General features: G+C 42.9%; 1 protein-coding gene across 15 annotated transcripts in view; it reads right to left on the bottom strand.

Moving 5' to 3' along the window:
- Nucleotides 1–13,109, bottom strand: part of NFIA (nuclear factor I A) — a 243,631-nt gene that overhangs the window by 21,957 nt on the left and 208,565 nt on the right. For 8 of the 15 annotated variants that reach the window (XM_059478569.1, XM_059478576.1, XM_059478574.1 and 5 more), the window contains 3 exons: nt 12,859–13,037; nt 10,104–10,269; nt 2,338–2,429 (listed from right to left, as the gene is read on the bottom strand). In XM_059478569.1, the coding sequence (XP_059334552.1) occupies nt 2,338–2,429; nt 10,104–10,269; nt 12,859–13,037 (437 nt within the window). The remainder of the gene's footprint in view (nt 1–2,337; nt 2,430–10,103; nt 10,270–12,858; nt 13,038–13,109) is intronic. The other 7 variants (XM_059478570.1, XM_059478578.1, XM_059478582.1 and 4 more) reach the window with 3 other exon arrangements.

Here is a 13,109-nt window from a genome sequence, read left to right as displayed (position 1 = left end):
TAGAATAATGCTACATAAATCCCAAATCATTGCAGTTAGCACTTCTACCTCACTTCTCTGACTCAAAGCACAGTCAACTTCAGAGTTCTTTCATGAATAAGTAGTGAGTTTGCTGATAAATTATATATTTAGTATCAAGTGGGTTGTGGTGGTGTAATGATGTATAGAAGCAGGGAGATGCAGCTGGAGTCAGAGACTGGAAGTCAGTCTCCTTGCCCACTGCAGCATGTTAGACTTTAATTGAAAGCTGTGCTTGAGTATTGTTTTTCACTGTACAGCATTGTTATTCACTACACTGCATTACTGAGGAGCACTTAAAGTAACGCTAGAGCACTTTAAAATGATTTAAGTCATAAATAAGGAGGATAAAAGTTTACAGTCAACAAACTTATCTGGGAAACTTAGGCTGCAGGATGCAAGTAAGTTTTAAATATCTTTGGAGACTTAATACTGTTGTGTCTTACTACATAATCAATTTACCAACTAGGAGTTTTTCAAGTCTTCTGGAAAAGGTACGTAGCATTCTCCAAAGGGTTTCAGGTTTCCTGAGCTATGAAGGAAAAGACCAAATGCTTAAGGACTTTAGCAGCACACCTTAAAATTCCTGTTTCCTGATTTCAGCGTATTTCTGTATATTCCAGTTGTTTCCAAAACAACTGGAGAAATATGATTTAAATGGGAATGTGCATGAGAACTTGTCACACCCATGAACCCTATGAAAGCACAAGGCTGGAAAAGTGGGGTGCAGGCTGAGTTTTGTCAAGGCATGAAAAAACCCCCCAGAATCTGATGGGTTAAACCCCTCTCTGCATTGCTGCTGTACTTTGTGTGACCCTATTTAATGCAGAGAAGGTTTGAGATTTGATATAGTTTAACCTGTGCTGTGCACAGAGCTATAAACTAAAGCCCCTAACAAATTGTACACAAAGAGCAGACAGCAAAAAACCACGTTGTGCTCACAGGCAGCTGCTTGCAGCCCTGTAAACTGGAAATCTTTGGGAATGAGTGACCTGTGTTTCAGTGACAGTGGAGGTGCTGAAGCCATCACAACGAGGAGTCTGTCCTCATGCACCTACTGTGGCATGTGACAGCCATTAACCTGCACACTAATTATTCAGAAGCCTATAAACCATTTGAAAGAACTTACAAGAGCCAAGGGTAGTAATGCCCAGTTTGCCAGCTATTTGAATTATTGCTTTTTAGTCACTGCAACCAGCTCAAAACAGAATCACAAATATTTTGTGTAGTTGACCTTTAAAAGAATTGCAACCTAATCAAGCAATCACTTCAAACTATAAACTACAGTTGTCCTAAAGCACTAACTCTGCTCACTTTTTTATACCTTCCCCCGCCATGATAACGTGATATTAAGCCCAGACTTAATTTTTTCAACATCTGGCTCAAATTAGCTGCTAACAAAACTGCCAACAACTATTTTCTTAATCGACCCTGGGAATTTGATACAGCTTGGAAAAAGCACATTTAAATCTCGTCCTTCTCCTAAAGAAACACAAATGTTTACTTGAGCTTCTGATTTGACCATAGCAGGACCATGAATTCAGCTAACCCAGCTTTATAGGCCTGCCTCAACTGGACTTTTTTCTCTTTGCATAAGGAAAACAGATGTGCTCACAATCACAAAAATCTCCTGCTTGCTCAAAGCCCACCATGCAAATGGCCAGCCAGGAATTTGAGTATTTTTTTTCCATGAGTATTTGAGGGTTTTTTTTGGCATATCACAGACTGGTTTGGGTTGGGAGGGACCTTAAAGATCATCTTGTTTCATGGGACACCTTCCACTAGCCCAGGTTGCCCCAAGCCTTGTCCAGCCCAGCCTTGGACACTCCCAGGGATCCAGGAACAGCCACAGCTTCTCTGGGCAACCTTTACCAGGCAGGGAAAGATTTTTGCCTAGCATCTAATCTAAACACAATTAAATGCAGTGCCTGGGGAGCAGGTTGGAGCCAAAGCCTTTGAAACCCCGGCCCTAGAGCAAAGAACTGCGCGCTGGGAGCCAACACCTTAGAAAGCAGAGAGAGGTCCTTCCAGTCATGAAAGCAGTGTTATCACCACACAAGCCCCAAAAATAAATTAAAATAAAAAAACAAACAAAGGAAAAAAAAAAAAAACACAACAGACAAACAAACTGCAAGTGACATTTCACTGTAGTTACTGAGACCATGTGGGTGAAGTGACAGCGGCAGTGCAGCTGCTCCGCGGGGACACGTTAGAGGACACTGGAGGTGGAAGAGGAGGAGGAGGAGGAGGAGGAGGAGGAGGAGGAGGAGGAGGAGGAGAAGAGGCTGCAGGCAAACAGAGAAGTCGAAAGCGGCCCACCTGAGTCTGTTGAGGGATATTTACAAAGCTTGGATCCCGTGGTCCAACACTGACGAATCGGTTTGCGGGGGAGGTGCTGGGTGTCGAGTAGGCTGTGAAGGGAAGGGACACATGCGTTGAGGAAGCGGCACTAGATTGCACACGAACAACACCAAAACACACTGTCTCAGAGCCACCTAAGCAGATGTTTGACACAGAAATGTGCGAACGTTTTAGAGAGCGAGAGTTTGGTTTGAGACACTGGAAAGGTTCGGGCTTCGTGGTGGGGGGATCAACACGTAGGGGAGGGTGGGCAGCTCTCCAGCCTGAAGGAGAACCACTGCAGGCCTTTCCATGATGGGCGGGCACAGGAGATTTCTGCAGGTCCTGACTGTTTTCACTCGAATGTCTGGTACCTCTATTTTTAACAGAGTTTTGTATAGCAATGAAATTACCTAAGTGCTCATTAACAGAATCAGACCCTTTATTTCATGCTAATCCAGCGTTCTCTCTGGATATAAAGTTTTGGTTTTCATACTGCTGTGGTCTGCACTCTCTAAAATGTTCACTTGATGTGTTTGACAAACTAGGGAGATCCTTTCGGTAAAAAATTAATGGGTTGCAGTTTCACTGGGGTGGTAAGTGCAATCAGTCTGAAGGCTGAAGCTGCCTTTAAAAACTGGAGTGGCTCCCATAAATGTAAAGCTATTAAATGCAATGCAAGCCAAGAACCCAGATTACTTCCAAACTTGAAGTACTTTAATGATTTTATTGTTGCATTATATTCTCCACTGCAACTGTCCACAATGCCACGTACTTCCACATCCAAAAGCTTTCAATGCATTTTTAGTCTTCCTCTCATTTGAAAACCCTCAAGCAATCTTCTCTCTTCCTCAGTTTTTTGCATGTTTAGATCTAAATAACGCAAATAGATGCCTCAATACAAAGAGAGCTCCTATCTATTTTGAATATATTTATGGGAATGCATTCTGCTGAATAAAATCCCCAGACAACCTAACTATCCAATGAAGAGACAAAAAAAAAAAAAAAAACAATAGTAAAAGGAAAGTTACTTGCCAGATTCCAGTCAAGCTAAATATAATGTTGAGGCCTCAACATTACAGAAAAGTGAGAAGACACTGAGTTGGCTGTGGGGGGAAACTCTTTTACCTTTCTGAAGGCAAATGTTTGGTGAAGAGGAATTACCCTGGAGGAGCCTTTGGTTTAGGCTGTGCCTAATCAGACCAATGCTCCACCTTGGTCATTGTCACTTCTCTCAGAAGTCATAAGTAAATGCAACCAAAACAGGTAACATATTTACTTTCTCCCATTCTTTCCCACCTCTGATTATTTTCAGCTCAGGGACTTCCTGTATTAAGGCCCTGGAGGGATTTCTCACCCAATGCCTAATCTGCACTTGGACCATGTGGATGTTCTGCCTCCCTCAAAGCCCTTGGGTGATGAGTTCCCAAGTCTAGAAGCATGCAGAACCTCATCCTTCAAGTCTCACAAATGTCTTGTGATGCCTCTTAGCTCTCACAGTTTCATCAGAATACTTCTTTGTATCAAGATTCCCTGAAATCACCCCAGGAACTGCATATCTTCATTTCCTACTGATATGAGGGGAGATATCCTGGATTCTAAGAAGGAATTTTTCCCACTTGTTTCTGGTGCAGTGAGCTTTTCTCTCCAAGAAGCTAAGACTTGCAAAAATCATGCAAGGAACACTTCTCCTTCACAAAGTCTTAAAGGAATTTTAATGTGCGCTAATTCATCTTCCTGAGATGGTTTTGCAAATTGTGGTACAGCTTGGATATTATGAACAGGTAAGCTGGATGTTACTCCTACCTGCAAATCAAGGAAGAAATTTACTGAGTAGATGTGGTGAGATGTTCTCATCACCTTTTACCATGTTAATTTGGTTAATAATTCAAAGAAGCCACACATTTGCAAAGGACATTTTCCTGTTGCTAGTGCCTTGTATTAGGATTCTTCTGTGCTGTACTTTGTGGAGGTTTTTTTTTTTTAAACAACTAATGAACTAATATTGTGCAAGACTAAGAATTCCTTCTACAGTGGGGAAAATTAACTTAGAGCTCAAAAATCAAACATCTGTTGTTTGGTTCTCCTGGTCTACTTTTAAAGAAGCAGATTGAATGGAGAGGCCATTTAATCCCTTGGAGCAGGTAAGTTCCACCCAGAAGGGAAGGAACTCAAGATCTTGTTTACAGTTCCCCGCTGGCAGATACTTTTGCTGTGATATTTGGTAGAAAATCAAAGGGGAACCAGCAGAATGCTGACTTAAATGGCTTCTCTGTTCAAACAAAAAAATTCGAAAGCATTTGAAAAGTGTGTAATATGCACAAATGTCCCCTCAAAGCTCGCTGGGTGAGTTGCTATGTACACCTTCCTTCCGCTCCAAACCATGTTTAACTTGCTTTCTGAAAATACTTGGATGTCAGCTTGGTATTTCCTTCAGGCCATGGAACTGCACTGCTGAAGCCAAGGAGGGAAGAGCACCAAAAGGACAAATATGCAGAGGATTTACACTGGACTCTCCCAAGGTGCTGTTCCCTCTTTGCTGTAAAATGTCCTGGGATGTTTATGGGTTGGAAGGGGCCAGTTTGGCTCAGAATATTAAGCTGATATGGAAAACTCATTCCCCTGTTAGGGGGAGATTTGTTTCAGGAAAGGGAGAAGTACTGAGTGTTGCTTAGACCATGATCAACTTCCAGCTGCATCTTACTGTCTTCAGATAAACACCCTTGGTTGACATGAAGGTGGGATTTCTGGAAATCTGATCCCTAGACTTTGCCCCAGAACTAGGATGGGGCAAACTGTCTCACTGGATAAAGCTGGGTCACATTATGATATAGCATAAATATAATCTAAGCCTATGCTGGAGTCTTCAAACTCCAGTTTGGGAAAAGCCAAAGCATGGGAAGGAACAAGGAACAGCAGCCAGGTCTCTTAGGCAGATCTTCTCCAGATTTTATCAGCTTTGCTCCATGGGAATTGCAGAGACCTACCCTGGTTCACACCAGCTGAGAGATGTCCTGTTGGGCATGAACAGCAGCAGCTTCCTGCCCAGCCTGCTCTTTCTGCTACTGGAATTCACTAAGGATTGTCTGCAACATCACAGCCCACAGCCAAGGAATGAATGTGATGCCACAAATTTGCTATGATGCTTCACTTCAGGAACAAGCAAAACAGGAGCTGGCAGAGAAAGAACATTTGCTCACACAGACAGCTTTGATATTTAGCCAAAATGGCAAGAAATTGTATGAAAGACAAGACAAACAAACAGTTTTGGGGATGTTGTGTGTTTTAAAGTTGCCTGCAGTAGGGAAATGTTACTTTTAAATATACTTTCCTGAAGTAATTGCTATTGAGAGCAGGAGTGTGTAATTTGTCATCGTTCTGGATTAAAAGGACTGGTAAAGATGATTTGGGTGAGTGATAACCTAATGTACCCCTAGGTCTCCCTTTCACAGACCAGGATGACAGGTACATGTGTTTGATGTGAGGAGTTGTCCTGTTCCTCAAGCTGCAGCAAGAGGATTGACTGGAGGAATGTGGTGCAGTAGAACAATTCCTGCTGCAGAACATTCTGCAGCTGAGGATCTGAGAGGGAACTGCAAATTTCAGCAAATTGAGTGATGGAGTCAACCCTCTTTTTTATGGGTGGGGAAAGGAGTGAACAGAGCGCTCAAACTCGCCCAGAAGGTGCTCAGCCAGTGCATAGCAGAGGAAGGCAGAGAAAGCCAATCTGATTGCAGGATCATGGGAATGTTTAGGTTGGAAAAGACCTCTAAGATCATTGAGTCCAACCCCTACCCCAGCACTGCCAAGGCCACCACTAACCCATGTCCCCAAGCCCCTCCAGGGATGGGGACTCCACTACTGCCCCTGCTCCAGTGCTTGACCACTATTTTGAAGAAATTTTTCTCAATATCCAACCTAAATCTCCCTTGGTGTGACCTGAGGCCATTTCCTTTTCTCCTGTCCCTGTTCCCCGGAAGCAGAGCCCCACTGCTCCCTCCTGGGAATTGTGCAGAGCCACAAGGTCCTCTCTGAGCCCCCTTTTCTCCAGGCTGAGCCCCTTCCCAGCTCCCTCAGCCTCTCCTGTTCTCCAGACCCTTCCCCAGCTCCATTCCTTTCCCTGGACACTCTCCAGCACATCATGGTGTGCCCTCACCAGTGCCCAGCACAGGGGACAGCCCAGCCCTGGTCCTGTGGCCACACCAGAGCTGATCCAGCCCAGGTGCCTTTGGCCTTCTTGGCCACCCTTGGACTCATGTTCAGCTGCTGCTGCCCAGCATCCTCAAGTCCTTTTCCAGCCACTCTGTCCCAAGCCTGGAGAGCTCCACAGGATGTTGTGACCCAAGGGCAGGACCTGGCACTTGGCTTTATGAATCCTGTACTACAGCCACAAGATCATTCTCCTCATCCTGACACAAATGCCATTTAACAAGAAAACTCTTTTGTTCAAGGGGACATTAACAAGTAATGAGTTCATTTAAGTTAAGAGTTGTGAATCTCAGAAAATAACACTTTGTTTTAAAAAGCTGTTTAAAAGGGTGTACAGGATGGCAGTATCTTAGGCTGCTCTGGAATGATTTAATTATGATAGTGATAAAGCCCAACTGGAATGTTGTGGAGGTGGTGTTTGCTTTGGGCAGTGAGATATAAAACCCCAAAACTGCCAAGTTCAAGAAAATATTGTGTTGTGTTTGCAATGGGTTACCAACCAAAGAAAATCAAGAAGAGATCTGAGATAAGATAATGCTGGGTCTTTTGATATCAAAGATTTGTTCAATTGAAAAAGGTTTTTGTGGAGGAAAAATTAACTTCCCAAACCTCGTGAATCCCATCTCCATTGTGCCATCTGACTGAGGAAAATGCTGGCTTTCCAAAGGGATGGGATTCACAGCTGAAATTGTCAGCTCCCAGAGCATGTTTGGCCACCCAGTAGTGGCAAATCCCCAGTGTGCATCTCCAGGGGCTCTTCCTTCCTTGGACAGCACTAATGTTCATGTTTTGGTTAATGTCACAGCTGGAGAGTTTCACTATTGCTCTGAGAATCATTAACCACCTTGTTGTGATTTTTAGCTCTCGCTCCCATGAGGCCATGCTGTATTGAACAGCTGCTCCTGGCTCCTGCACCCCTCAGGAGGGCCATATTCCAATTTTTGGTTGGGCCGTGACTGCATTTTGTTTCTGCTGAGGGCTTTCTGCTAGACCAAAAAAGGGAAGGAGAATGGAGCAAATGACAACCCCTTTCACTCCATTTCCTCAGGAGGAGGGGGGATCATTCTCTTCCACACGGCTAAGGAGAGAGTCTGGCCAAAATTTAACATCACTCCTGCCTTTGTCGCATTAGTGACTTTCCAATATCCCCAAGCCCTGCGGGGCAGTCAGCCATAGCCCGGCGACACTCCCAGAACCGGTGCGCTCCAGCAGCCCGTAACCATGGAAAACACCTTTTTGTGAGGCTTTTATGGAACTCTGGTGAATCTGCACTCGCTGTTCGAAGGCTAATATTTAGTTAAGGAAAAAATAAACACGCAGGGAAATGGAGGGTTGGTCCTGATTGACACGCTGAATGGAGCCCAGTGGGTCCTCCTGGCAAACCCTGCCTGTGACGCCTCAAACTTCAGTTTGCTTTCCTCTTTATGTGGCCAATGCTTCCACTGGCTTTGCTTTACATGTCATAGTTTTTCTTAGAAAATATTTCCTATAATCTACTTTTCTGTAAAATTTTTTCCCTAAATTAAATTATATGCTTGTTTACAATTGGAGTCACTGTTATTCAAACCCCTCACCAAAAGGAAGATGCGTGCCTGAATATGTACAGAACTATATGTTTAGTCATCAGCGTGGCTAATTAACAAACAGTAATTATTTTCCTAATCTTTTGTTTAAATACCATTAACTGGCTGCTCTTGAGAAAACCTCCATTCCCAATTAACGTGGCAGCTGTCTGCTGAACACAGAGCCCAGTGACCAGCCCCAAGCAGACACCAATGGGTGTCCTGCTCCCTTCAGAGGAGAAATACCCATTTTTCTGCCAGCTGAGAATCTGGCCAGACACCCTCTGAGCTTGTTTACACAATCACAGTATCATAAAAATTAAGATTAGTGCTAAAATGTTGTTGGGAATTTTTTTCTTTTCTTTTTGACACCAAACACTGCCAGTAAACTGAGTCACAACCGTAATGACAAGTACACACTGACCTAGTTTTGTTTTTCCCGGTTCTGAAGGCAAGGAAATAGTAAGGCACTGCTGACTGTGCTCAGTGATAACTATGACTAAACATTAACCTTTTAGATCCCACTGCTGAATCTTATTGATAGGACTCAAAAGTCCCCTCAGAAAGTGCCAAAGATTCCTGACAGCACCAGTGTTGGTCTAAGGTCAGAAAGAGGAGTGGAGGGGAGGGAATGAATCAACTTCTGCACTCAAGAAAAATCTGCTGATCAATTCGAGAAGTCCTGATTCTAGAAGATCATGTTCACCATCTTACCAGACTGTCTCATACTAAAACCCATTTCAATTTCCAAGTGAGCCAGAGCATCTTGCTGAGTTTGCAGTTGATGCACTATCGCGTAGCAGAAGGCAATGAAAACCTCTGAGGAACTACCAGATTTTAAAAATGCCCCCTGGAACCTGTGCAAGTCTCCTGAACTGTATATAAAGCTTTAAAAATGTAGGCTTCTCTTGGTCTGAAGAGTGAGTACCTCTCTGCACATCCAGCAGTGGTTGCATATAGCATTTAAATAATAAGCTTGAAACGCACACAAAGGGATTTGCTCTTTCGATTAGATTGATTTTTGTTTGTGGATGTTATTTGGACTCCCTTCACTGTGGAACAAGTCCCCTACAGTTGCCATTAAAGCACTGAAAGCTTCCCTTTTGTTTTTAAATGTCAGTTTGAGCATAGCTTCATTAAATCATTTCACAATTAACTCCCTGAACATCCAGACTTTTTTTTAAAGCATCAGACACAGCTGAATTGCATTTGTTTCCCAGAAGAGTGACTCCAAAGTGGTATCCCCAAGTGTGTATCCAGGAATTCGTAAATTTGACTTGTGGCTACACAAAATGCATATGGGAGCCGTGTGGGTGGTGGGAGAGGATTAGAGCTTTCTCCCTGGCTTCAAGACATACCAAAACTTCTTGCCTAAGATGCACGGCATAAGGGAAAGATGTCTGACTTCATCTGGGAAAATTTATTCCCAAAAGAATGGCAATTGAAGTAAACTGGAAAGGGTTGTTAGTTTAGCCCAGTGTGTATAAGCAGGGATGTTCTCAAGGAGATTGCCTGACTTCCATGTGGGATCTGTCCTCTAAAACCTGGCTTGAGACACCAACTTATCACAGAACCATGGAGTAGTTTGGGTTGGAAGGGACCTTAAAGATCACCCAGTTCCAACCCCATCTAGGGCCACCATCCCCTAGATCAGGCTGCTCAGAGGCCCACCCAAGCCTGGCCTTGAGCACTTCCAGCGATGGGATATCCACTCAAATCCTCATGGCAGCAAACAACACCCCAAAGATCCGAGCTCTGTGTCACAGCTGAGCCACCGGCCTCGATTTCCCTCACACGTGTGAAATGCCAACCGAGTCAAAAACAAAACTGCAACCTTGAGCTAAGGCTTTCCCTGCTCACACAGGAGCGGCTCATGGCTTTGTCCATGGCGGAGAGCAGAGAGCTCTCCTGCTTGCCAAGGTGTGTGCAGGCCTCATCCCTGCCCAGTGTGCATCCCGCTGCGTCTATACTTACTTGGAGAAGTGGGAGAGGTGGCCCCTCCTTCTGTTGATGTGGTTGGAGGTTTTGTGTCTGGCACTGGCAGAGGCACAGGCCTAGCCATTGGTGGCGGAGGTGGTGGTGGCAACATTGGGGTAGGAAGGAATGGATTGTGCACCTTGCCTTGGCTGCTACCATTGGGCTGCCGAGAAACAAGCAAACAGACAGAAATTATACTAAAAATCAGCTATTAGGAACCTCCAGTAAAAACAAATCTAGTTCAAAAACTGTGTGCAATACATTTACAGTTACTTGAGAGGCGGCAAAGAAAGTGCTGGCTCAAATTCTCCGTGGACTTCAAGGAACATCGTGTCAAACTCTGTGAACCTTGTGAAACTATGGAAATTCTGGCTTTTAACCACTTGTCCTATTAGCAGCTTGTCTGAACTAAGATTAAATTGTCCTGGATTAAATCCTATTCCTCTTTACATTTCCTGCAGCACTAACCCATGCTCAGTGAGAGGGGAAGCAGTATTTTTGACCCCTAAAATCCCCTGGTTTCGTGCCTGTGCTATACCCTCAGGATATCAGTGTCTAGGACTTGAGTGTAAATTTCTTAAAGATACTGCTCATTAAGAGAAAAAATAAGCATTTTTGGTGGTCTTAAAAATCATGCTGCTATCTCATTACAGGAAAATGAATGAGTGTATATTAAAATAACTGCTCTCCCACATCCCTTTTGAGTTAGCAATAGTGTAGCTCTTGGTTTAGCTGCCATTAGGATCATATGGAGAAATGAGTGAACTTAGAACAGCTTCATTTTACACACTGGGAGAAAAAACCACCCTCCCTTCAGTCTGGGCTGTGGTCAGTCACAGGCTGAAGGGGATCAGCTATATGAGTGTGGTCTTTCAATTAATCACCAGAAAAATGTGTCCGTAAGTAAAAGTGTTTTCAAGTATCACAAAAACAGGAATCAGGCTTAGAAAAACATGCCAACCCTCCCCCCAGCTTATTAAGTTTACATTTTAAATGTAACCCAGCCTGGACACTTGAAAACCATACAGAGAGATGCCAAATACCATTATAAAGAGAAAGTAGGACAGGCTGTGAATCAGGTGTTCCATTTTAGTGACAAAAATGATGAGATCATTTTCGACAGCACTCTACAAATTGATCTCACTGCAGCTCTTCTGGCACTGCACATTGGCTTTTCCATTGATGATAAAAGCTCAGCTTTAAACACAGATCCATATTCTAAGTACTGCTAAAGAAAATAATATTTTAATTCCTGATAGGGTTTCCATTAGTCTGAATTGCCAGGGACAAAATACCCATCCTGGCGAAATACTTGGGACTTTTATTTTCGTTTCACCTGCTCTGGCACTGACAAAAGGCCTTAAAGCCGTGGAGGTGCAAATCACACTTGTGCTGGAGCAAAAAATGGTTCAGAGGATAAGTAAGACTCGAGTTCATCTGCATTTAACTTAACAGCACTCCCACAGGCTTCAAAGACTGCAGTTGCTGGAGTTTGCAGCAAGGAGCAATCCTTCAGGGATGTTTATTTTTCCAACATCCAGCACCTTTAATAAACTAATATATTAGTGACATCTCTCAAACACTATCTTGTCTCCCAATTAGGTCCCTTTCCTGCCAAGAAGACCCCTGCTGCCTGTTCATTGTGAGTGTGCTAACAGTTCATAATGCTGAATGGTTTGGGATAAATTAAGCAAATGAATACTCAAGGAAAAAGAAAAGCACTGTATTGATTTGTTGTCTAGACATAAATGTATCTGCTAACATATTGCAGACATTATTCAAAGCCAGGACTGGCTGGAATAAGTAGAGTCAGTTTTTCTGCTGGGGAAAGGAAAACACTGAGAACAATACAGCTTATTAAATAAGTGTAATAAATTAGATGCTAATAATTAAACTAATTCTCATTAACACTTTCAGTATGTCAGGAGAGAAGCAGTAATTTTGCCAGTTATTACTTCATTGGCTGGAAAAAGTTACATGCATTACATTTCATGAAATATTCAGAGCATTATTTTAGATTTGATTTACATAAAATTTATAAATTCTGTATTCGTCCAGAATGCTATTTCAATAATAGCAAGATGATTCACTTTATTTGATTAAAAAAAAATGAAAATGGTTATTTGAAGCTTTGGAACTCTGCTTAATTTTTCATAGAGATAAGGGGAAAAGATAACTGCTTACAGAAATAACAAACCATAATAAACTGTACTTTTAACATCTTGAGTTCAAGTACTGGTCAACTTGATCTAAAGTGCTATAAGGCAGTATCTTTTTTTTCTTTTTTTTAATGAACTTAGCTGATCTGAAACATCTGTTTCTCACCCTCCCTTTTCCTGCTCTTTCCCCCCCACTCTCCCCTGAACTTCAAAAATAATTAATAAAAATTATTCTGCCTTCGTATTTTGTTAACCCTGGTTCCACAAGGGTTACAACACATGCAGCAAAGTCATTTGTGGGGGGACCCAGCAGGTCACTGAAGCACCAGCTTCCCTGACACTTTAAATGTGGTCGAGTGTTTTTTTGGGGAGGTCTCTTGTTTGTTTTTTTAAATGCTTTTGGAGCACAGCACTATTATTTCATATGTATATATATATTTTTTTTTTAATTTTTTTCTTGTCCTTTACAGCATCTCCTCAAGGTGCGCTCCTTCAGGCGCCATGCTGTTACAACAACCCCATCCATCCCTAACCCCCTGGTTAATTTTTACAAAGGACAAACACTTCTGAAGAAAGAAAAACGGCTTCCTTACATTTAGGAACCCCACCTGTCCAGCCTGCTGACCAGCGTCGGGGCAGACAAGTTGGACAAACTCTTTCAGAGTCTCCTGAGGATGATAGCGGATTGCTGGGTGTGAGAAGTATGGCCCAGGCTGTTGAATAATGGGTGATGTTGGAAAATGAAGAGTCGATGGTGTTGCATGTGGACTTGCTATAGGAAAGAAAACAAAGACGTTATATAGAGCTTTGCCTCTGGAAAATAAAACAGTTTAAATCTGTTGTA

This window comes from Ammospiza nelsoni, chromosome 9 (genome assembly GCF_027579445.1).
Source record: "Ammospiza nelsoni isolate bAmmNel1 chromosome 9, bAmmNel1.pri, whole genome shotgun sequence".
In the NCBI taxonomy this organism is placed as follows: domain Eukaryota; kingdom Metazoa; phylum Chordata; class Aves; order Passeriformes; family Passerellidae; genus Ammospiza; species Ammospiza nelsoni.
The sequence above is the reverse complement of the archived record's forward strand: the minus strand, read 5'-3'. Positions and strand labels throughout refer to the sequence as shown.